We start from the raw sequence: 26,130 nt of genomic DNA, 5'->3' as shown, positions 1-26,130 counted from the left end.
TCCCATACCTGTAAGTGTTCAAGAGCTGTCTGGACACGGCCCTCAGTTATGTGCTTTAACTTTTGGTTAGCCCTGAGCAGGTCAGGCAGTTGGACTACATGACCTGGGAAGGTCTCCTCCAGCTAAACTATTACGTTCATTTCAGCCAGAGTATTAACATCCATCTAGAAGATTCAAAGTACTTCCACTGTTATTCTGAAAGTAAGGTAAGCCTCCTGCAAGCTGAGAAGCATGTTTAACAGATGGTTACTGGGTAGTCACAGAGCTCTTTGTACATGGCATATTTTCAGAACTCCCTCTAGCCACAGTTGAGTTACTTATCCATTTAAGCAGTTATAAATCAATCAGAGAACAAGTGGTATAACAATATCATTTTAAGAGTTTATTTAAAAAAACTGAATAGTTTTGTAATACAGCTGTGAAGTATGCATACGGGCTTTCCTACCAGAGAATATTTATCTCTAGCAGTTCCTATCTAGCACAGCTGCAAAGACTTTTTAAATCGGTATGGCAAAATCATGGATTTTAAAATAAATACAATCTAGCTGCTGCAAGAAGTTACACTGTTCCCTGTGGTAACAGAGGAGTAAATCCTAGTGTTTTCCTCTGCCTGTCAGCAACAACCTGCTGACTGCACTACCCATCTACAAGGAGGTGCACTTCAACAGCAAGAACCATTTCAAGCACTTCTTCCCTTGGGGAGGACTGGATGAAAGCACTGGGTGCAAGTCATTTGTAACAAGTTTATATAAGGAAGTGACAACCCATGCTTTATAGTAAAGGTGTTATTCAGGATGTAATTGGTACGGAGTCAGCAGGAAGGAATATATAAAAAAAATAAAACCCCTTCTTTTACAGATAGCAAAGCCAGATTGCTCCAGGAAGTTCAAGTCACTTTTTTCTTGCACCAAATACAGTTTCTCTTCTTCCTCAAGAAGGACTAGCCCAAAATGTATCTCCATCTATGTTTATTTTTTAAGAGGCAGCAAGAATCAAGAGATGTAGCAGATCACTGGAGAGAGTCAAGGTCTGTGAAAATTACATGTGAAGACGAACAGGTTCTCAATCCTGATGTTTTCACAAAGACCCTGCAGAACAAGAAAGAAAAATAAAATTAAGTCCCTTTAGTCGCTAATGAAATTTCCCAATAGTCTAGTATTTATGGAGGAATCCATCAGGATTTTCCAATACCTAATGTGACCCGCAGTCTTCACTATTTGACCCTGACAGTCACTTCTGTAGTGACCTGGTGACAGTACAGTTATTCTTAGGAAGACAGATAAAGGGTAACATAGGATTTAGAAGTTAGACTACAGACATTCCTCACCTGTCTAGTTCAGCTGACGTATAAGCTGGTTGATTCCTTCACCTCTGCAGCCAGGCTTACCGATTTCCTTCAGGAAACCCACTTTATTTCGTGCAGCATGGCGGGCCACTGACAGATGGAAAGGCCACAGAAACTCTGTGACATTTCTGAAATACCTCCCAGCTGAATAGATTTCATGAATAAGGTCTTCCAGGCAAATAATACCAAAGTTCCCTGCAAGGAAAAAATAAATAAATAAAATGAAATGAACAAACACACATACCACACACACAGGGGCACATCTCATGTGTGTGGTATTATCTTTATTCACATTACCCAAGGACTGCAGTCTTCCACATGCAAGTCTTGCAGAATTTGTCTCCCTCCCTTCCCTCAGGTCAGAATGCAAACTCTCAGCACCCCCTTCTCCCCTTGATTCATTTTCTTGTGTTCTTCCTCACCTAAATGTTCCTCTATCAGCATGTTGTCTGTCAGAGGTACCTTCTTCTTGTTAACAATTGCTTGGCCCCGTTTCAGGATAAGCTCTCGTACAGACTTCAGGTTAGGGTATCTGTATAAAAACAGAAATCAGATTCCATACTGGAGAGATACAATGCAGCAGAAAGTCCCATCCTAATTCTTTGTACTTAAGTAGGAAAGTAACCAATATATGTTTGCAAAGATGAAAAGGAACAAGATTTAAATGTAAAGTTGCCAAAGACCACTACTGGCCAAGCTAGCTATAGATTTGTGACAGCACATGAAACATGAGAAAGATGTGATGTTTACACACAATCTGCTATGAAATCCTGTGAATAGTACCTACCCCCATGCCACGTAAGGTTCCACAATCCGCAGCATCTTCAGCGTTAATGGAGACAGTTTAACGAATGTTCCACTGAAAATTTTTCTCAGCCGCAGCAACTCGATCACTCTCCTTACCTTCACACTCACTCCCCTAATCCTGAATCAGAAAAAAATACTAAGTTACCATATTTCTTTAATACAGCACCAAACAGCCCCAGGTTACTTGCACAGAGACCCGTCTGGCTTGATCACACTCCCTTTGCTTAGAAAGGATGTGACAGTTACAAACAGCAGCAATAATAAAGATAAGGAGTAACAAAGACTTCTTACTCTGCAATCCGCACAACAAAGGCTAGTTTGTGCTCCTTAGGCAGAACCACCTGTCCAGGTTTCTGCTCCATGCGCCTCAGCCGGACCTCGTCTCGGTGTTTGCGCCATGAATCTCGAAGAAAAATCTCAAGGCGCTTAAACTGGATTTGTTTCCCCTTCTGGTACTAAAGACAAAAGAATAAGAAACAATTACCCTTCCCAACAATCTTAGAAGCTACCATCTCAAAGGCCAGATGAAATTCAGAACTTCACGAACTATGCTCTTACATTTTTGGAGGCAGTAAGAAGAAAATAGATTTGAAAATCCAAGCCCAAATGATACAGAATTGAGGGACAACATGCGAAGTTATAAACTTTAAGCAGCTAGCTGTAGCTTCCAGTGAACATGGGAGTTCATAAACAGCGAACAGTCCAGTGAACATGGGAGTTCTTTCAACAGAATAAGTTAGCAATAAGACAGAGCAAGACCAAGAATGCTTCCAGTTACAGGACAAATTAAATGGACACAGCCACATACACAGCTCAGTTAGTCATCTGGAAAGCCAGAAACAACATGTCTGGATAAAACACATGATAAAGTAATAGTCCGCTATGAGTCAAAGTAACCATCCAAAATAAATTAACTTTTAATTCCTTTTCTATAAAGGTACACATGCAAGAAAGGAGAAAGAAGCATTCAATTGAGTATTACTAATTTAAACACAGAAAGCCCAGCTCACTTGAAAAAAAACTTTTCAGAATTATAAGAGAGAAAGCATATTTCTTTTTAATTTAAAATATATTTAAATGTCTATGCTTAGTTCAGGATCACATACATCCACCTAAATTACAGTGCTCCCTCATATAAGGAGGTGCAAGTACTTAGCATTTACCTCATGAATTTAGCCAATAACATACCTAAAATATATTACACGCTTTCGAATTAAAGAATATAGTGGTGCATGTCTTTAGTTCTACTTCGCATTGTAAGTCACCTGTGAAATTAGTTCAGATTTTCAGAGCAGGCAGAGACTTGATCAGACACATTATTAGGGTGTTTTTTTCAAACGAGAGTCTTGAAAGGGGGATATTGAACGTTATTAGTTTGGCTTCCACTTCCACCCTGGGAATACAGCAGGCCTTTCACGTATGTAACAGGACATACACAGTAGGTAGCACAGCACAGAAGTTTTACACGTAACCCCACAAACACCACAGCAGCAGATTCCCGGGGAGAGCCCCCCGCGGCCCCCCGCGGCCCCCACCTTCCGCTTGTCGAGGAGCGCCTGCTTGGCCTGGGTGGCTTTGATGGCCTGGTACGCCTTCCTCTTCTTCAGCAAGTTCTCCGGCACCAGCGGGATCCGCCGCTTCGTCCTGCGGGGCACAAGCAGCCGCTCACACACCCGGCCGGGCACACGCCGCCGCCCCCTGGCCGCCCCCCGGCCCCACGCCGCCCGCTGCCCGCCGATGGCGGCCGATGCGCGCCCCCCTCCTCCTTCTCCTCCCCTCACAGCACTCACTCCGTGTCCGCCATCTTGCCGCTGCCACCGCCGCCGTGCGCATGCAGCGGGCGGGGCGTGTGATGGCCGCCGGGGGGCGGGATGGGCGTCAGCACGGGGCACGGAGGGAAAGGGGAGAGGCTCGGGGCTGCCCGCGCGCTTTGGGGATAACAACCAGATGGCGGTTCTTTAAAAAAATAAGAGATAAGCCGTGGAAGGGCAGCCCCGAGCACTGACTGTGTTGAAATGAGATGCTGGCGCACTTTGAGGGGTACGAGGACTGGGAGGAGAAGTCATCCCCCAGCACCTACCGGGCGTCAAATGGCTGTCTCAGTGCCTGGGCACGGACCTCAGGCTTTGTCGTGTCTGTCCCGGTGCAAGAGCAGCATCACCATGTCAGGGGCCTGTGACAGGCAAAATGCCTTTCCGAAAGATCTTGCCTTGCTGCCTCTCACCTCAATGCCACACGTGGCCTCAGCAGGAGGAATGAGACCATTTCCCTCCCTTCCCAGTAGCTGCCAAGTGAAGCCATTCCCAGCCCCAAAGAGCAGGTCCTGGCTGAAAGGCCACGTAGGCTCAAGTGGGGACACGGGGGCCACACAGAACACATGATGCGCACGCTGGCAGCTGGGCACAGCCACATTTGAGGGAAGGGTCTCGAACATGGCCACGGTCCTGTGCAGTAGGAAGAGACAGTCACACCTGTGGGGCAGTAGGGGCGGTGTGAGGAGCACATGTAGGGACGGGGAATGGGGAGTTGCATTGCCAGCTGTAGTCTGGAGAGGTTGCAGAGGCAGGTCAAAGCACAGAATCATGGAGTCATAGAATATCCCGAGTTGGAAGGGACCCACAAGGATCATCGAGTCCAACTCCTGGCACCACACAGGTCTACCCAAAAGCTCAGACCATATGGCTGAGAGCACAGTCCAAACGCTTCTTAAACTCTGACAGGCCTGGTGCTGTGACTAAGTCACTGGGGAACCTGTTACAGTGCGTGACAACCCTCTTAGTGAAGAACCTCTTCCTGATATGCATCCTGAACCTCCCCTGTCACAGCTTGACTCCATTCCCTCGTGTCCTATCACTGTTGACTAAAGAGAATAGATCGGCATCTGGCCCTCCACACCCCCTTGTGAGGAAGCTGTAGGCTGCAATGAGGTCTCCCCTCAGCCTCCTCTTCTCCAGGCTGAACAGGCCAAGTGCCCTCAGCCACTCCTTGTATGTCTTCCCCTCTAGGCCCTTCACCATCTTTGTAGCCCTTCTCTGGACACTCTCCAATAGTTTCACATCCTTATCGTACTGTGGTGCCCAGAACTGCACACAGTACTTGAGGTGAGGCCACATCAGCACAGAGTAGAGGGGGACAATCACTTTCCTTGACTGAAATACAAGATATTTCTTCTCAGGGCTGGGAAATTATCAGGTTTTCATGTGTACCCGAGAAAGAAGCAGGTTAGGCAAGATGGGTGTCCCAGAGTATAGGCAGAAAGATCACCAACTTTCACTGCCGGGCCCAGACAAACCGGTTGCCCAAATGCATGTCTGAATGCGACTGTGTCTCTAACAATAAAGTAAAAATATATATTTCAAATGGCTGCTGATGGAACCTTTACAAATTTCACTAGAATGTAACTACTCTCTGAGTTAAAATTTACACTTCGCTGTCCTTTTGCATTCATGTGTCGGTCAACTCCCAGCACCAGCCAGAGTGCCTGTCCCAGTCAGAAAGGGCTGCCCGACCAAGCTGAGGCAGTGCAGGTACAACCACCCTCTGTGCTCTCCAAGTGTCGAATGAGAGCAATTGTGTCCTGCCAGTCCCAGGTAAAGTGACGTTTACATCGAACATGCCAAAAGCTTTGAAGAGGAAATTGCCCAAGCACAGGGAAAACTTATCCAGACAAAACAGAGGTTGCTGATGCAAGATATCCAAATGTTGAAGTATTCGTAGCACAAACGTCTTCCTGGATAACATTCCCAACATACGGTATAAAACAAAGAAGAGAAAGGAGGCAGGAACCGGAGTTGTTACTCCCAAACCTCAGAGGTTTCGTCACTGTACTTCCTGCAAATTGGCTTGTGATAATCCTGTGGAAAGAAAAATATGAAAAAAATAGAAGTAGTGAAACAGTAAATATTAAAGGACTGTTGCACTGAACCTGTAGGAACTTTCAAGATTATAGAAACACAGTCAGGATTTATGTATAGTATTGCTGGATTTGGGGCTGGACCCAAGCATGCACTCTGCAAGGGGGAACTGTGATGAACCAGAGCACTGGGCTAAGGAGATGGGGGAAGCAAGCCTGGGACAGCATCTGGAGTGTGCATATCATGTGTGAAGGTGGAGAGCAGGACTGAGGAGAGCAGCCTAATCCAGCTCTTTACATCGCACTGAACGTCCTCAGTTGAATGACAGGAAAGCACAGATGAATGCAGGGCTTTAGCAGACAGACCGGCATAGCTGGCAAACAGCTGGAACCAAAAACACACCAATGCTTTTATGCGCGTGTGTTTTTGTTGTTGGTGGTGGTGTTTTTGTTTGTTTGTTCGTTTGTTTTCCCAAATTCTTATTCGAGAGAAGGGGGAATTGTGGCAAATGGTTTGGACACCAATCTCACCCGCAGATGGTGCCATAGCCTCACGGAGGGGAGATGCTGCATCTGATGAGGTGTTACTTGTGCTCTGCAGCCTCCTCTTGGCCAGGGAGGGTAGAAGTGTGCTGCATGCCTGCACGCTGGATTTGTTGCATTAATTACATCTGTAATCATTTGATTTATACCAGCCACTGTTAACTCTTCAGTTAAATAGCTGAAAATCAGAGACTTTCACTAAAAAGCTCAGTAATGCCAAAGTTTAACTGCTTCACCTCAATAAAGCTGCAAACCTTTACAACTCTGTAAATTAGGCCACTTCTCTTTTGACACCTAATACCCAAATATCTGTATTTAGAAATGGGAGCCCACATTCCGGCACCTGCTCAGGTACATGCTCTGCAAAGAGCATGCGACTTGGAGAGTAAAACCAGCTTCTCACCAGCTATTCTTTGATGCAATCTTTTGGATTATGGAGCAGAAAGCACATGAAACAGATCATATGAAAGTTTTATTAAAAAAAAAAAAAGAGGCAAATTAATAAATTTCACTCTGCCATGAGGGTAAGCTGCTCTATATAGAAATAGCTGAAGTCTCTGGCAGCTCACAAAGGGAAATGTGGCCCATTTAAATCTACGCACAAGTGTGTTTTGTTTAACAAGGGAAATACAAGTAAGATCTTGGGTATTTCATTATTTATGGAAAGGAAACAATAAGTAAATAAATATTTCAAGTGCTGTTGCTATGAAATGTCACACAGCGTAGCAGCATAGCCGGGCTGACTTGTTAAACATTAACTAACAGTTACCGTATATTAATGAATGACTATTCAAACGTCCTCATTTGCAGGCTTAGTCAGAAAAAATATTATCTTTCCTATACAGCAAGCTGTTGTAAATTGACTTTCAGCACTCTAAGTCCCTATTGTCTTCATTTTTCTTCATAAGACCTTATATTTTTTGAGATTTCCATTAACTGTTACAGATAAAACCAATGACAGCATGTTTATGATTGTCACCATCAGTCAGTGATGGATTAAATGATTCCTCCTCATTTACAGGTCATTCAGAATGAAAGATAAAACCATTTTCAAAAGGCTGGAGCAAAATGATGGATATTTAGTCATGCCACTTGCAGCCATTGCTATTCAGTGACTTCACAAATCAGCTAGTGGCTTCCCCTCAATATTGTTGGTGAAGGACCTGTGTGAGTGTGTTTTCTCCATACTTCTCCAACACACCTCAGATAAGGCTCAGAACTCACCCAGGGAAATTATTTCTGAAAACCAGGTTTTTATGTAATTCGAAAAAGGCCTGCTTGGTTGAGGAGGGTGGGTGGGGACAGAAAAGATTGCTTTTAAGGACCAAAATTGAATGTGTCATATCAAAATAAATCATCCATAAAGCAAGTCAGGAAAACATGACTTCCTTTTCATCAGCAGAATAGAAAATAACCCCTTTTCTGTACCACAGAGACTTCTTCCACTTTAATTTCAAAATATAAAACTCCTCACAATGTATTTTTTAACAAAGCGTGTTACCTTTTGATACATTACCGGCTGTGGCAGGTCTGCTATGCTGTTTTGAGGAGGCTGTGTTTGAAAGGTTGACTGGGAAGATCAAAATCAAAAGGCTGCTGATATCTTTCCAGAAGGAGCTCCCTGGAAGGGAAGAATTTTTAAAAAGAGCATCTCTCAGATGGCCTTGCTTTGTCTGAGCTGCTTTCCTTTATAGGTAAAACTTGGAATATTTTACACATGACTAAGTGTCCCTGCTTTAACCACACTGGTCCATTTTGGAGTGCTGCTGCAGCACACTCACAAACATCTTTCATGGTTTCTGCCTAACTTGGCTTGAATCTATTCACAGTGCTTCTACAATTCACACAGGTGCTGCAGAGCTGCCCAAGAGCAGAGCCCTTCATTATACTTGGGACTCCATTAAAGCAAACGAAAGCAAACAAAGGCAGATCTCTCCTTTGCCCCTTGCAGTCCTTACGTGATCTGGTTCCCTCTCTTGAGTAAAGTGTCTTGCCAGCTTTCATTTTATTGTGATACTTCAGGCTGATATTTTGTGTCGTATATTTTAATGTTCATTTTTATTACTTCATTCATGGACACAAAGCTGCAGCAAGTCTTTTATGCTGTTTTGAGGAGGCTGCGTTTGAAAGCGTGACTTTGGGACCGAAATCAAAAGGCTGCAGATATCTTTCCATAGGGAGCATCCTGGAAAGGAAGAATTTTTTAAAAAGAGCATCTCTCAGAAAATGAGGTCTTGCTTAGACCTAGACATTAGAAAATACATTAAAAATACAAAAAGTTAATAGGCATGTCTCAGAAAAGTAGATGCTGTTGTTTTGTTTTGTTGTGGTGTCGATGTAGTCCTCTTCTCCTAAAGGACCATAACTCTTGTTTGGAAAGAGGAACATTCAGCTGCGGCTAAAGTCCACACAATTAATTCCTCACTGCAGTAGGAATTAATTGTGTGGACTTTAGCCGCAGCTTAAATCTTCGTTTTCATCATGCCAAAGGCCTAGCTTTCTGGAGGCATCTGAATGTTCCTCTTTCCATTAATGGAGATGTTTGCTATTTGGGGTACAAACCATTGTTTTTGGATGCACTGGTGGTGAACTGTACACAGCCATAGAAGGAATAACTTGCACCAAAAGTGCTAGTCATCTGTTTTACTGGATTTTTTTTTTCAACTATGAATGATGGCATTTGTAGACTCTAAATTTCTAAATTTTTAATCCTAGACAACAGTTTATGTCCCCAAAAGAATTTGTTATGACATGATTACTGCAATAGAAATTTCCAGCCCTTTCTTTATACTTACTATGCTTCTGTTTAGATAGTGCTATGCTTCTTGTGTTACTGTTTTTCTTGTTTTTCTTAATATTTCTACGAGTGGATAGTTAATAGGAATAGTAACTGCCACAGAATAAAGAACATTTCTATTCTTTAGTTAATAGCAATATGTTGCACTGCCATGTTTCCATAACTCTATCTAAGCCATTTAGCTCTATAAATATAAAGCAAGACAATGTCTGTGAAGCAAGTATTGAACTGTTTGAAAATGCAACATATACAGCTTGGAAAAAAAAAAAAAAAAAAAAAAGTAACAGAAATGTTGCTAGTTGAGCACAAAAATATGTACAAAAATGTGTAAAATGTGTGAAATTGTGTAAACAAAAGTAAACATGGTAAAATATAAGTATGGAAATGTAGTTAAGAGATGAGTATGTCACAAACGTACTCACTTTAGCATGCACGTGGTTAGGGCTCCTGGGACAAAATCTGTCGTGTAGGATAAAAGGAGGGACGATGCTGACCTGGCTGCAGAATCAGTGCCTGCATTTCAGGGAGGTTGCTCGGGAAAGGAAACACGGTGCGGGTAACAACACGGGGCATGGATTCCAGGAGCAGAGGCAGGAGGTGAAGCATCTTGTCCATAAAACTTCTTGCCTTATTTTATCCTCTGACATTAACAGGAGAGCATAAAGCTCCATTAAATTCATTTTGAATTCCACAAAACCTCTACAGACAACATGTGCTGTCTCAGAACAAAAAAAAAGAACCATGTTTGAAGTCTATCACTCTTGCCAGTGAACCATGTCCCAATCTGAAACCTGCCTGTAATGAATTCTCTGTAAAAGGAGACAAATTAAATTCTGTTTATTTTACCAGATCGTGATCTAATCTGGGGAACACTTTAATGGGGAAAATACCTTGTGATCTTAAATTATGCCCATTTTCAGATCTTTTAAGGAAAAAGTTTATATGATTTGGAAAGAGGCCCAGGAACTGTTCTGTATGCACACTAAAACCAATGTTTAACAGAGAAAAAAGCTGTGTGGTCTAGGACTTTCTTTCATGAAAATAACAATCACATGGAGATAGACTAATAAAAATATTGTTGTGAAAATTGTGCATACATGCTTTTTTATTTTAATAACAGGGTTCCTTAACAATAACATTTCTGACAGAAATCCTGCAAATGCTCCTCAAGGAGAGTAGTCTGGGTGTAATGAAGGGACATGAATGGGACTAGTATCGGTGACTATTTGGCAGACAGTGGCCGCCTAATATGTCAAATTAAAAGGTCTAAAAACATATGTTTTGTGGTTTGCATCTCCATGGAAAAAAAAAAAAAAAAAGAGAGAAAAAAAAAGTGTTGAAAAACAATTCCTACAGTGGAGCTAAGTCATAAAGTCAAAAATTAAAAACTATTTACTTATTCCAAATATTTTGTCTTGTTTTCTTCAAGAAATCTAACTCAGATGCTTATTCCTTTCATTTCCAACATTGTGTAAATAGAATATGACTTTCTAATAAAAAAATAACAGCATTTTTCAGGAAAAGAGAATCTGGCATTTCTGCGTTTTGCACATGTTGAAAGGAAATGCTTCATGCTTCAGATTTCTGCTCTTGTCTTTTTACTGAAGGCATTTGCTTTCTTTGGCCTTCTGAAGACTTTATGATTAACCCCTCAGAAGTCTATTTTGTGACCTTACAATTTGTTGAAAAACTGCACCTGCAGCACCGTATCAAATTGCAGATAGCTTTATGGAAAAATACTGGTGTTTGAATCCATCCTGGCCATAAGATACACACTGCCTGATAAACCCCACATGTAACAGAGTTCACTGCATCTGCATCCACGGGAAGTCCAAGAAACAGCCACAGGATTTTTGAGAATTTTTCTCCAGGTATGGCCTCCTGATACATGAGCACACATTTGACGCAAAAGGAGTCTATATGTTTATAATCAGTTTTTAAAAAGCTTTCAAAATATTTTAGCATTGTTTTGAAGTTTTCACCAATTTCAAAGGAAATAGGATCAGCCAGAACTCAGTATTATTTAAAACACAACTTTCTAAATACTGTGCGGTATGCATCTTATAAATAGATTCAAGTAAGTACGTAAATAAAATGTCTCCATTGACTATGACAGAGCGATACCACAGTCACCACAGCACAATCAAGTTGCTTGCCCCCTCGTTGTGATATAACTAGCAACCCCATCTTGCAAGCACCTATTTCTATGAGAAATCCCCCTGCCTCCCCTGGCCCCACAGCTGGCTTTGGACCTGTCCCACTCTGAGACATTTGCTGGGCTGGGCCACAATGGACTGGCTGCAGGAGAGAGGAATGCTGCATCTAGAGGCAATGCTGCGCTTGGTAGGTCTGAACACGAGATCGTGGCTCAGTCTGCTCCTTCAGCTGTGGCTTCATTGCCTTCCTCACGCTGCCTCTTGTGTGAGAAGCAACAACTTGGCAGTTTTCAAATACTTTTTAATGTGGGATTCTCCCACGTTTGCAAGACCAAGTCCTCTAGCACTCTCCCAGCTGAGTAATAACTACTGCTGTGATTTCTTTTCTATCTTTAGTGCGATTCATTGTCAAGTGTTGGAAAATATTCCAACTTAGAAAGCTTGATTTTATAGAAACTACTGTGAATACTTCACTAGAAGAAAAGCAGACTACTAATAAACCACTCACACCGTTCTCAGTTATTGTCCATGGAAATTACGCCTGGTGTTTTAAGAGCTTCTGTGTTATTAGAGATTTACATCTATCAAAAAGTTCTGACATTTTCTGAGAGTGGTGGTACCTATTTACAAGTTTCTGAAGTGAAAGACTTGTAAGAAATGAAAATTAAAGTAATTTAATTTTGCTTTAAGGTGTTTATAAAGGCTTGATTAATGAACCTGAAATAGAAAAAATAATGTTTTCCAATTACAAGAAACAGTTTTCTGTCTCAACTAACCACACCAGAGAGTAGTGTGTACTATGAATTTAATTGTAACTTTAAAGAAAAAGGGGGGACAAAACCAGACATCATTCTAGATGGTCTCCACAGGTCTCTACGACCTCTCCTATCTCCACAGGGATGAAAAGCTACATTTTATTTATGATAAAGGAGACAGATTGCAATATGTTTGAGATGAAAGACAATGAGAGCAGAATAGCCGTCTTTTCCACATTCAGTAATTGGGAATCCTGCCTCCTACTAGATTACTTTTTAATTGAACCTTAAAGATAAAAATGCAACTAATTATGCCATTTAGGTAGCGGAAGCATGTTCGTAAGTACACCACAGCATGAGCTATTCATAAAAACACTGCAGGCTGGGGAACCACAGAAAGGGATGGAAAGGAGTAGGCTAATTAGGAGGTTTGTCACTTCAATGCAGACAACTTCATAGGAAATGCTTTGTGTACACAGATGTAATTTCTGTCCTAAATGTCAATGATTCTGATACAAGTGTGGTAGTGCTATAGAATTATTTCGATCAACAGAACAAAACAAAATAAAACACACATTTAATTATTCTTCCTTCATGGCCCAAGTTATTACTCAGCAAACTGCAAGAAATCCTTTAACAAGTCCAGTTGTGGAGACTAGGGGAGGGAGCTGTTGTTTCAAACAAAAGGAAAGAAGAAAGAATAAAATTTTCTTTCATCTGAAGAAAATTAAATTGATATAAATGGGAGATGATTTTCATTAATGTATGTAAAATCACAGCAGAATAGTTTTACTAGTTTGTAGACTGTACTACTGAGCTCTAAATGAAGCTGTGATTCTGAGTGCTGTAACAGTGCATGGCAATAGGGCTATAAAGATCCTCTCACTTTTTTCCCTGTTAATTTATGCAGGGAAAGATCTGATTGGAACATTTTATTTTGCCTACAATTATTTGAGATAACTGCCTAGTCAAGATAAAGAGACAGAGCATTCGTACTTGACCAGGGTATGCCAGATAGGAAACACAGAGCGCAAAGGAAACAGTTTTACCCCTAGGAAGGAGCTGTGTCCCAGACTCTCCAAGCTGCTGATGTGTGGCAGGAGTGAGGGGAGAGAGGAGATGGTTGCAGGCTTCTCCTCATGAAAACCACAACCTTTTATGGGTGGGATTTTAGCTCATTACCAAAGCTGAATTCTTCAGTACCTGCAACCTCAGTAACTGAGCCGAAAGGTTACACTAAAAGAGTTCAAATAAATTTAAAAAATAAAAAGGGTGAATAAAAATGCAGCAGCATTTCAAATATTCATACATGTAATGTTGGGTTCAAGGGTAATTACTAAGCATGGGAGTGAGATTTTGGAATTAGTATAGATTTTTAAAAAATCAGCACTATGCTTAGGATGATAAAAATAATTCAGAATTATTTGAAAAGGGACTCAGAACAAAGTTTTAGAAAAACTTTTAGTTTAGAGACCATCATCACATTTCTATAACCCTCAGCACGTTTTGAGTGCTACAGCTTTGATCAGTTTTCATTCCCCCCTCTGTCCATCCTATACCCCTCCTTCCTTCCCCCTGAGATACAAAAGTAGATTTGGAAAAGCTTCAGAGAAAGAAGATAAAAGATATGGAATGGTTTCCATCTGTAGAGCAGTTAAACAGAATAGACACACAAGCTGAAAGAAAAGTATATGGCAGAAAATAGTCAGTAAAATCACAATTAGTGTGGTGGTTGTTTACTCCTTTTTCCAGTACAAGAAGAAGGGAACCTCAGATGAAAATAATAGGAGGCAGGTTCACAACAGGTAACCTGTTCTTCCAACACATGAACTTGTAGTTAAGACGTATTCTGAGAAAGCTAAAACTACATGCATCAAAGACTGAACAATTTCATGGAAAAACAGAGATATTGATTACAAATGACACCCCTTCTGGCTCTAGAAGTATCTAAGCAGCAACAGTTGGAGCTCTTGGAAGTATTCTTGTGGTTTGTCACTTCATGTTTCCTTCATTCTTCCTAAAACTTTACTTCTCGTTGCTGTCAGAAAAAGACTATAGATAGATAAACCTTTAATTTGTCTGAGCCTACCTGTTCTTATAAGTCATGCCAAGCCCCATATCACTGTTTTTTTTTTTTATTATTTATTTTATGATATAATCTCTTCTCCTTGAATGCTAGGGAAGGGAAGATTGGAGTGCAAGTGCACCTCTGCAAAATAGTTTGGATAACCAAGACATGGAGAAAAGGTAGACACATTGGTAGCAGCTCTGGACAACCATTCCCTTTTCTTCTGCAGCTGGTGCCCAGCCTTCTCTGTTTGCTGACTATTTCCCATTCATTACAGTCACCCTCACATTCAAGTATCAAAAAGACTCAGTTCTCTTTAAAAGAGTTATGAAAAAAATGCTGGTGAGTCAGGAGTCCAACAAATCAAAAAGACGTGTCTGGAGCAAAACACAAGGAGGTGTTAGGCGAGTCAAAGATCAGGAGAGGAATTTTTGACCCTATAACAGACTCCTGAGAGTTAGAACTGACATGACACATCTGCCAGCCACTTGCATATTAGGAAGATGCAAATCTACATGCCATTTTCTGGGACAATATTTCCCCTGCAAGACTGGAAATCTATTTTCATTATCAATTCGGGCCTGCAGCACAAATTGGATTCTCAAATACTCACAGTTCTGTGGTTATCTTGGCAAAATATCTTTCAAGTATTCAAGCTATCAGATGGATGCAAAACATCATTTGAAAATGCCACCTAACACACAACATTTAAGTGTCTTATACTTAAATTAAAAAGGTTTTGATCCTGTGCACAGACTGTATTTTCCGTCAATGGTCAACTCTATACAAAAAAAAAAAAAAAAAAAAAAAAAAAGTCAGTGTTGTCACAGAACAGCCAAATAATCCTGCATTCTGCAGGAAGGACTGATAGAAGAAGGGCTGATCTAATCTGACTGCACGTCCTTCTTCTATGTCCACCTGCCCCTGTCCTGTTTTCCTGCGTTTTGAGCAAATCCTTTTCAAATCTTTAAACAGCCCTAGATAAATGAATCCATTCTTGCAATGAACAGTAATCACGTATGTGAAAGCTAAAAGGATGAGGAAATTTGTCAAAGACCTGAGTACAGGTGGAAATTAGTGAGAAGGGGATCAAGGAGCTGGCTGGTTAGCTCCAGGTACCCTTGTCTGGACAACAGCTGTGAAGAGCACTTGCAGCAAGTGGTGCTTGGTCCCTGGTTCTCAGAAGTGTCTTCCTCCCTGTTGTAACTTTCATCCATTGACTGGTGGAGCGAGATGTCAGGGGTATTCATTCTTCTTGAAATAAAACAGCTTTTACAGTGCTCAGCCTTGCATTGGAGGGGGATGATAAGAAGAGGGGCAAGCCTCGACAATAATAAACCAGAAAAATTCAAAGTGACTGCACTGACGTTCTGCACCATGCTCTGTAGGACTTGCTTCTTCCCTGACAGTTTTCTACAACCCCCAGCAGGATCAAGGCCTTTCAATATCAGATGCTGTGGTGTGACATCTAAGATTCAAGGGACTCAAGGGACTATTCTGAGAAAGGGCTAATAAGGAAAATGTGAGTCCCCTTTCTAAACCAATTAACAGAAAAATAAGTGTGTCTTGCTAGTTTCATTTTTTCTCTGCACACATACTGATTATAGTGTACATTATTAATACATCATATAGACAAAAATATTTCATATTTTTAATAATAAAAACTATTCCCTTCCTTTCAGTAAACAACCTTAGTAGTGAAAGAAATCATTTGGGTGCATGGGTGTGCTTCAAAAGAACAATTGTTCTTGGAACAGTGTTTTTTCCTCTGCATCCAATGCACTGCAGTTATATCAGAAAAACACACACATTTTTTTAAAAACCTGCTGTGTCAAGTCACTGCCTAATGCAGGAGCCAGCTCTACGTGATGCGGTAAAGATAATCAGCAGGGCAGGTTTTATCAATAAAGGCTCTTAAACTTGCAGGAGAGGGATGGATCTGATCTACTTTACATATAAACCTGTGATTTCATTTGATGTCTTCTCAGTTTTCTTGAAGGAGGCACCTGAGTTTATTATATAGCTGATGTAGAAAGGTTTTGTATATTTTCATACTGCTTAACTTAAGTGCCTTAGCTTAGCTTTCTGTATCTCCTTGAGAAAGAAAAATCTTTTCTTAAAGACTCTTCAATAGACAACAGAAAATGGAAACAAATACCTTCAAACTCAACCCCTTCCCAGATTTGACAGTCTCTGTTCAGAAACACTTTAAAAATGTGAGTAAAATAAGAAGAAAGAATGGGAAAAATGGCTTCTCCATTTCTCATTCTTTTCAAATCTGGACTGGCTACCTTTATGGAAGATAAGCTTGAATGAAAAACTTACTATCTGCAGGGTTCAGCATACAGATAACAACACAAAACATAACGGGATATCGAAACCCACTGCTCTGAAGTGCCCTTTCTCCTCCTGTTGGAAGCAGCATGGGTCAGCAAGGAGGTGCCCGTGCTGGGGCTGCAGGGACCTGCTGCAGCTGTTCCCCTTTGCCAGGACGAGCCCCGGTCCCCTCCCTAGCTCCCTTCCCTGGTTCCTATCAACAAAAGTGCACCTGCAGGTCACAGAGGAGCTGCAAAACATTCTTGCCACAACCTAGAGAGGGCTGACTACGTTACAGCATGTACCTGTATAGCCCAGTGCTTACTTCTAATTCAGATAGGGATTTAGTCTCAACAGCTCACTTCTTTATAGCTGTTTCAAACCCGGAAGGTACTGTTGAAATGTGACCCTGTTGCCTGTTTGTAATGATCTGTGAACAGACACCTGGGTTTAGTGGTGTTTTGTTATTACTATGTATTACCCACCAGATGGTTTGGATAAAAATACTTCAAATGATGAATAGCTCGTGAATTCTTCACATCACTTCAAAGGCTTGCTTTTCAGAATTTGCACTGTACAAGTGGTCCCTTGTGCATATTTTTTGTTGCTGATTCTCTTCCCCAGTTTGCAGAGCACCAAATCCGCAAGCTGCCTCCAGAATAATCACATCTACCTGTGTAGTGTGAGTACCTCTGCAGATACACATGGGCATTTCCACTGCTTGCTGTTGCTGCACACAGAAAGTCTCTGGAAAGTGAACGTAAGGCCTTCCATATGGAGCCAAAAGGGAAACTTGGGGGTGTTAGTGGACCAAATGTGAATTAGTTATTTTTCAGTCTTCATTCAGCTCTAATTAAAATTAATATCACTTTGGCTCATATTAACACCACTAACAGTGAGGAAATTTGTAGCTAAAACTTCCAGCTTGCTAGGCTTAGCTGCTGCTGCACATATGGTTTTTGTGATCACTGACTGTTCCTGATAAAAGCCCATATGGGCTACAATGAGTATCCAATCAAGGCATTGATGCTGTAGCCTCACTTGTTGTTGTCATTAACTTATTTCTCAATTTCACTCCACTTCTAACCACAAGGTATTTACTGTCCGTCATCTCTTTTCCCCTTCTGCATAGGTCTCACAATCATTACAGCACCTCTAGCGACCAGGACTCAGGACATTCAGCAGAGGCTTCCAGATGCATCGTTGCCAGTCTGCTCCCAATATCTCATATTCTTTCTGCATCAGCAGCACAACCGCTGACAAACCTTGCGGTCCTTTAGGAATCTGAACTACCTGCCAGCAAGTAACCTGAAGAAAAGTTTCTTACCCTCTGGTCATTAAGAGTGTCTTCCATTTAAAAGACAAAAAAAAAAAAAAAAAAAAAAGAAAAAAAAAAAAAAGGAACATTTTTTCTGATTTTTTTTTTAACTTGATTTATAGTAGAAGTATTTTTGTGTTGTTTGTTTATTTGATGGGTTCTACAGTTGTTGCGACTATTGTGTGAAATATTCCCCACCATCACTTCCAAATTATTTTGAAATCTAGTGATTTGAGTTACACAGTTTAATATGTTTTAATAAGTTTTAGAAGTTTATTTAGTTTCTATAATTTATCTCACTTTTCTCATAAATCTCTCCTGCCTTGCTTTAGCATACTCTTTGGAAGACCTGTACCCAGAATACATTCAGAACAATTACTGCTGGTGCAAACATAATGGTATAAAGGAATTGAATTAGAATCAGTGGGTTTCTGAAACATAAAGCAAATGCCTATTCACTTGCTGGAGAACATAGGGTATAGGTGAGAGACTGAAGGAGTGTTGCTTCAGTGGCCATCCATTTTATGTCTGCATGTCTTCTTCAGGTGGCTACCAGAAATTAAACACGCAATCCCCAGTGAGCAGTGTGTACATGACAAATGTGGGACAAATTTGCAAATATCAGCAGCCTGTTGTAAGCCAGCACATTTCAGTAGCTGCAAATTATCAGTGAATGCCTATTAGCAGAACAAACTTATCCATGAATTAAATCATAAGGATACTTAAACAGACAACTAAGTGACTTAATAGGATGCTATTAATAAAGCAAGAGTGAAAAAGAGGAAGATTATTTTCAAATATTTTGCGGTTTATGCAGGACTTATGACAAACAATTAGCTGTATATGGTCTGACTTAAACTCCTTTGGATGCATCTCCAGGTATATAACAAAGCAGTTGTTGCATCCTTCTCAGTCTGACAGCTAAGCTAGAAGATGAACACAGCCCCTGACTTCCAGGGCCTCTCTTCTCCAGGGCTCTGCACCTCTCTGACACATTTCCCTCAAGCTCTTAGGTTCAAGCTTTCCTTTCTGTCCATTGCAAGTCTGCCCTTTTTGAAGTATAAAACATTTTCCACTCAGAGGGGTCTGTTGGTTGTTGTGCTTTCATTGTTTATGTATTTTACACTAGTGGTATCTGAAAACCATACAGAGATTTCATATTTCATTCTCCTGATGGGGCCACTGAGTAAGAAACTCGCATCAGTCTCCTAGAGTTGCCCTTCCTTTCGCCAGTGCACTTTGAGCTGAAAAGGAAGATTTGGCCACATATTCTGACAGCTAGCATTTTGTTACTTCCTATCCTCTAGTCCTGTATCTTTATTATACTGACTGTAAAAAGGGATAAAAAATAGAATTATGTTAAAGCTTAGTTTATATAACACTAATCTAATAGGAAGCTATTAAACTACAGTGAAAATAGAAACATACTCTTCATCCCAAAACTTAATTTCAGTTGAACTTGTGCTCTTTACAACATAAGAGGAGGCACATATTAATTTTGTAAAAATGAGCTTTTTGTTTAAGTTACACTTACTTATTGGTAGTATTTTCATTAAGAGTTTTCTTTTTTATCAGTCATAAGTTTAAATTTTTAAGCAAAAAAAATATATATATATTCCTATTCATATATTACCGCAAATAATCTTGCCTGAAAAATAATTCACTCTTAAAAAGCAATTAGTAGCAGGATTAGTTATCATTCTTTATTATTTTTGCTTGGTTTGCTTTAAGACATGCTTCTTTTTCAGAAACACTTTTTTGACCTCCTTGTCCCATTTGAGTTAAGCACTTCCTTAGGAGAGAATTGACAACCCAAAAGGTGCTCTAGTTTGTGTTAAGTGTAAATAGCACAAGTGATCTCATGATCAACACGACTTTTAGGTACAAAAACCCCATCACCTACAGTGTTTGTTGATGGCATCTTTCATATAGAAGAAATACACTTGGAAATACAGAAAAAAAGGCCACTTCTGTCACATTGCAGCATAAAAGGTTAACTGAAATTACGTTATTTTTCTACAAAGGAATTTGTAAATAAGAGCATAAACAGAGGCAACAAAGTTAAATAGACTAAACTACAACACAAAGGCCCTTATAAAGGAAGCAGATACGAAAATGTGTACATAGAGATATACATGTATATCTATATACATTAACTTATAGATGTAACTACAGAATAATAGAATGTCCTGAGTGGGAAGGAACCCACAAGGATCACTGAGTCCAACTCCTACCTCCACACAGGACCACCCAAAAATGAAACTCTGTGTCTGAAAACATTGTTCAAACACTTCTTGAACTATATTCAATACTGGTGAAAAACCTAGAAAAGTTCAAAAAGAAGACCAAATGCTGTACAGCATTTTTACTGCAATTTTAAGAGATATTCAGCCCAGGAAGGAAGAAGACATAACGGGTTTGGGAAGAAGACAAGACTGTCACAGTCTATGACATGCTTTTAAAGGGCTAACAAAAGATGCAGCGCAAATAAAGATGAATGTGTTCGTGGCATCAGTGCAAGTCTTGATGGTGAACCCTCTGCCTCTCACTGGCACTCATGGTAGCATGCATGGCATGAGGCAGCTTGTTGTGGAGGACCAGATATACCATACAGCAACACTGCAGATGTTAAAATTAGAAGATTGGAAGGGGCCTCAAGAGAGATTAAAATCAATTTTCCTATGATAAAGCAGCATCAGCTATTCCTGTGCTTTTCCAGACTTCGTTAATTCTCCATGTAATCTATTGTACATCTCCTCTATGTTCATCATTAGAAAGTCTTTTCAATGTATAATCATCTGTGCTGCACTTCAAGTTCATTAGGCTGTTGTTCTATATAAATCTATCATTGCGGTGTTTTTTTTTTTCTTTGTTTTTATTTTAAATTTTGTCTGTTAAACACAGATAAATCAGTAAGGGATAAGTCCAGGCAGTTAGCTCAGATGTTTACCAACTCTTCTGTTGATCACCTGTCTTACATGGCCTGATGGGACCCTTTCCTTGTTACAGGGGTTTACAGGGTTGTGGCCTCACGATCCGACTAGAAGAGAATTTCCTACTGCAAGCAGTTGCAAAGCTCTCTTCCAAGGCCCACACTGCAAAGAGCAACACTGGACTGGGAACAAAAGTGACAAGCTGGAGACACAGCTGTCTCATGGTGTCCTGAAGGCACTCTAGGAAGCACTGGGGCTTGACAGGTCATGCTAGGAGGCTGCCTTAGCTCAGAAACACCTTAAAACAGAGAGGCTCACAATTAGGGAGGAAGAGAGATTTTTAAGCCACCAGTGAACTCAGTGGGGCTCAGAGCTTTCAATGCAGACAGATTTTCTCTCTCTGTGTTCCCATGAACTAGGTACCTTGACTTTCTAATGCTCAGTAAATGCAGTTACACTCGGGGCGACTCTTGCCTCCCACAAAAGGCTCTGTTCTGACAGCTAAATTACCAGACTGTGATGTTTTATAAGCCTTGTTTTTCCTCTCTTTCTGTTGTAACCAATGGGCACTGGATTCCTGGGGATGTTAAGAGCAAGTTTATTGCACACTGTAGGTAAATATTTGTTGTACTTTGTCTCATACTTGCTCTTCTATTATTTTTTCCACAGACGTATTAAAATTGGATTAGTGCTTAATCTTGCTTTTATTTTTTGTCTACTTTGTCTACATAATAGCACAGCATCACTGTCACTTCATGTTTTGAAACACTTTCACACTTGCATAGCTGAAAGGACATTTTGTTTGGTTGAGATCCTAAATTCATGTGGAGCTAGAACAAGAAATGAAGTGCCTGTCCAAAGCAACCTGGTTAGCTTGCAGAGCCAGCACCACAGCTGAAGAAGATTACGCCCAGTTTTCTGTAGTGGAAAAAGATAAGGCTGTAGCAAACAGACGTGGGCTGTAAGCTGCTCACCCCTATTTGTACAGGGAACTTGCAGGGGAAATCTCTTTCACAGTAACTGCCAACTAGCCTTCACCCTACTAAAAGGGTCAAAATCAACCACAAGGCACACGTTTCTCTCTTTTTTTATTCTCAAGTAAAGTTTCAAAATTATGAAATTTCTTCCCTAAATACCTGAGACAGCTCATGGCACAACTCCCACACAGCCATACCTACTTCCCATCGGCTACATATCCAAGCCCATAAAATACTTTAACTCTTCTGAACTGTCATAGAAATGTTTGGTACTTGTAGAGCTACTGCACAACTGGCTTTGAAACAATAGCTAAGAATAATTCTTCTGCAAATTCAAAGAAATAAGTTGTATGTGACAGGTTAACATTCAAAAAGGGACCAAGGAGTTGTAGAAAATGAAGCCACAGAACTGGGTCTTTACTTTCCCAATCTTACTGCAAATAGCAAAGTTTTTTAATGACACAATCATTGGTAAAAACCTCTGTTTCCCCAGAAAAGGTCTTGACTTCTCTGAATAAATCAGGGTCACTCAAGACTGAGAAAAAACCTGCTGTGGTGACCAGCTCTGTGCACTTTATCACAAGCTGTAGGAATTTCCCATAATTATGCTCTGCAAATAAATTACCATCAACATAACAAACACACACAGACATTAAGTGTGTACAAAGATATTTCTGAGATCTTTGAAGAGGGAGAAAATTTAATTCAATTAGAGTTGCTCAGAAGACAGTCATAAAAGAACTTCCTGTTTAAAAGGATTTTGTCCAGATCTCTTACCAAGACTAATAACAAGTAATAACAGTAATTGGGATTTCTACAGGGCCTTTCACCCAAGGAGCTTAAAGAACAAAAGGGGAATTCCTTTCTAGTTATCCAGAGTTTGTTTTGTTTTATAATCAGGGGCCCAAGGGCAAAGCTCTAGCTCTGAGCCTCTTGGTGGGGGAGAGTGCTGACACTGAGGACACCCATAGGGGATGCTGGAGGGACCATGCCTGAGGCAGACATGCCCTTATTAGCCCTCGTGCTGCTATATAATCAAAATCCCTCAAGGCTGGTACAGGCAAGCTGGTGTTGCTGGCACAAGCCGCTCTAAGTACATCTTGCTAGTTTCTGAACACATCTATTACTCCTATTCTTTAACATGCTAACTTGGTGTGTGTTCATCGTTTAACTAAAATTACTATTATTCGGAATGGATGACTCCTTAGCAACCTCACAGCTTTTTTTTTTTTTTTTTTTTGTAATGCATTTGCCTACCTTTAAATAGCCTCGCTGGTGATGTAAAATTCCTGTGCTAACAATGCCTCACATTTTGCTGAAGGGCATTTCATCTAGTCCACTGCCCAGCAGCAACAATCACAAATTGTAAGCATCAAATTGCAAGCTTTGAATCTAGTAAATAACAGACCAAAACACTAGGTGGATGTCCCATTTGAAACAGTCATGGAGGCCAGAACATGCCCAGTCTGAAGTTAAAGAGAAGGAGAGCAGGACCGGAGAGTAGCACCCAGCTCCATCTCCTTCTTCCATCTCTTTCCAGTAGCCAGAGAAATTTCAAGTCTGAGCACACTCGTGAACTGTTGCCTCTGTTTAAGAGCAAATTAATTATAGGCATATCAGAAATGTGAACAAATTAAATCCCTCTTACTTCACGCTCTCTTGCTTTATGTATTTGCATCCTCTGTTTTGAATTTCCTGAGAAAAAATGGGCAATTAAAACTCAATACTTCATGACGCAGACTTTCCTAGTGACTCTGCGTAGCCTTGCTAGAGCTGGCACATGGCTGTGAGAGGGCATATTCCAACCAGGCAGCCAGAAGCTTGTAAAATGATAATTGAAAGGATTAATGGAGAGCACCATATGCTCAGCCTTTGGGTCTGGCCACAAGCAGTACAGAGTAGGCAGAGACTTCCAGTGCAGTGCGAGGCCAGAAAAGGTAACGAATACTGATATTTCTAGAAACCAAGAGAATAAAACTTGAATGAAATACAGTAGGTATAAGACATGGTTTTTGCTTCATGAAGGATGTGAACAGATGAGTAACAGAACGGGTTGGGTTGGAAGGACCTTGAAGATCTAGTTGGACCCTAGTTCCTCCCCCCAGCCACAGGCCACCTCCCACCAGGCCAGGTTGCCCAAAGCCCCATCCAGCCTGGCCTTGAGCACCTCCAGGGATGGGGCATCCACAGCTTCTCTGGGCAGCCTGTGCCAGTGTCCTGAAAGATTTTTCTGCATTGGAGACATTTAGTTAGTCCAACTCTGAGGGGCTGGGGACAGATTCCTCCACCTCAACCATCACTCTGTACAGTCCAGTTTTTATGCTAAAACACTCAGCCTGAGTGCATTTTCCTCATAAAGTCTTCCCACTGGGGTACCGCTCCCACATGTGTGCATTTTCTGTTATCTGGAAACCACCAATACAAATGGAGATAAGGTGTTTACTGTCATTATTTCCTTTTATTCTGGAATAAACTGTTAAATTCTAAAATACCTGACCCCCAAAGAGAAAGCTGCTTTTGTGATAAAGTTTAGTCAAGGTGAAGGACTGAACTCCTCTGAACACTGAACTCCTCCCAGAGCTCACAGCCAAGACCGGGAGGCGCTGGGGGAGCCAAAATACAGCACAGGCAGAGCGATGCTTGCTGGCTATATAAGGAACAGATCCACAGGCTTCCCATCTCAGCAGAAGATAGATGATAACTAATAAGGTGCTATAAATACAGACGTGTTTATGGGACGTGTTACATAACGGCTTTCCATGAGCTTCATGCCTCCCCCTTCACTGACACACGCCACAAGATGTTTAATCTTATTGTCTTTTTTTTTTTTAATACTAAAAGGAATCTAATTTTAAAGTCAGAAACTGGGACAATATCTCATGATCTAAAGCTACAAGTTAGCATTCACATGACCAATAAGCTTGCTTTTCATTATATTCTATTTTCTATTTGTACAATAGCTATTTTTTCTTCTCAGATACGCATCCACAGCCTTTTCTAGTTTTTAATTTGATGCACAGTTTTGAAAACAGTATTATTTCCACAATTTCAGAACATACTTAGGAAAGAAAAAATATTTTGAAGAGTACAGTAATTTGGGGAATACACTAGAAGACTTAAGTACTTTAAGATATTTGGGGTAATAGATGGCATGCATCGTCCTTTGCAAATAAATGTCAAATAACAAGCCTATGAGCTTGAAGATGTAAACAGCTGCTAAAGAAAGAGGCCAGAAGTTACAGTAGAATAAATTGATAAGTCTTGTCTTACCGTATTATAAGAAAGACTGTCTGGGTTTGCTTGGTTAACACAAGTAGATGGCACTTAGATCCCCATGTAACCCCGAGGTTGAAGGGAAGTGCAAATAAAGCACCAGTTCATCCCAACCCACCCTACAGAGTACAGTAATTACACAGCTGTCTTGAATGGCTCAAACTGCCATGCTAAATTTCAGGTGATAACAATTACATTTTGAATGTAAAAGTTTTTTCTTTTTTTTTTCTTTTTTTTTTTTTCTTTTTTTTTTCCAGAAAGGTGTGGGTTATAATAAATAGATTTGCTACCTCTGGTCTTTAAGGACAGTTTTTCTAAATAGTTTGATTTATAATTGCTTGGTCCTGCGCCGGAAAGGAAGAGAAGGCCAGCCACGTAGGAAATAGCCGACAAAAAGCCCATGCTGTGGGAGTGCATCCCTGGAGTACATGCATGGGAAGGAGCCAGCTTTGTAGCTCTACAAGAGGTTCATCTGGCAGCACACCAGGAACATTTTGCTCCCGACTGAGAGTGAGTAAGGGAAGAGGTTGGAAAATACAGCACCTTCACAATATGTCATTTCTCATTGTAACTAAAAGCTGTCATGGCATGAGGGAAGAATGTAGGGGAAAAAAGAAAAAAAAAAAAAAGAAAAAGAAAAAAAAAAGAGCAGGAAAGAAAGCATATGGAAAACACAGGAGGAGAAGAGTGTGAAATATGGAGGAAAACAGCAAGGAGAGAACGGGAATGGAATGGGTGGGTGAATTAAGAGCATATAAATAGGAGAAGAGGAAAAGGAATAAGAAAGGAGAAAAAGCTAGTAATTATGCCCATATGACCAGGTCTTGCTGCCCATAGAGCTTCTGTCAGGAACATATTTAAATCTCATCAAATCAAACACCTACTTGAGGCTCGTTTTCATCCGTCCATGCCTCACATCACCTTCCACCACACCACACATTTCAGCATCCCCTCAGAAGATGGAGATGGAGCATGTCCCATGCTGGGGC

At 40.7% G+C, this 26,130-nt stretch overlaps 1 protein-coding gene and 1 long non-coding RNA gene across 2 annotated transcripts; one reads left to right on the top strand and one right to left on the bottom strand.

The window, feature by feature from the left end:
• Positions 1-369: 369 nt before the first annotated feature.
• RPL7L1 (ribosomal protein L7 like 1) lies at positions 370-4,098 on the bottom strand. The gene is made up of 7 exons (XM_068680619.1): positions 3,943-4,098; positions 3,688-3,796; positions 2,444-2,607; positions 2,133-2,270; positions 1,768-1,877; positions 1,328-1,540; positions 370-1,088 (listed from the first exon to the last, which is right to left on the bottom strand). Exons 1-6 carry the CDS (start codon positions 3,954-3,956, stop codon positions 1,332-1,334), a joined length of 744 nt encoding a protein of 247 aa, XP_068536720.1. The 5' UTR covers positions 3,957-4,098; the 3' UTR covers positions 370-1,088; positions 1,328-1,331.
• Positions 4,099-16,741: 12,643 nt separating this feature from the next.
• LOC137855230 (uncharacterized) lies at positions 16,742-20,322 on the top strand. Its single transcript, XR_011095615.1, has 3 exons — positions 16,742-17,030; positions 17,265-17,322; positions 17,773-20,322. It is a non-coding gene; the product is annotated as an uncharacterized lncRNA (long non-coding RNA).
• Positions 20,323-26,130: the final 5,808 nt, after the last annotated feature.

The sequence above is a fragment of the Anas acuta genome, chromosome 4 (assembly GCF_963932015.1).
Source record: "Anas acuta chromosome 4, bAnaAcu1.1, whole genome shotgun sequence".
In the NCBI taxonomy this organism is placed as follows: Eukaryota; Metazoa; Chordata; class Aves; order Anseriformes; family Anatidae; genus Anas; species Anas acuta.
This window is presented reverse-complemented; position numbering and strand designations above follow the sequence as displayed.

What these genes read in the sequence shown, in the direction of transcription:
- RPL7L1 (XM_068680619.1), bottom strand. An exon ending in TTTGTTGTGCGGATTGCAGA is followed by an intron (nt 2,271 to 2,443) that starts GTAAGAAGTCTT and finishes TTTCTGATTCAG; the next exon opens with GATTAGGGGAGTGAGTGTGA. An exon ending in GCTGATAGAGGAACATTTAG is followed by an intron (nt 1,541 to 1,767) that starts GTGAGGAAGAAC and finishes TTTTCCTTGCAG; the next exon opens with GGAACTTTGGTATTATTTGC.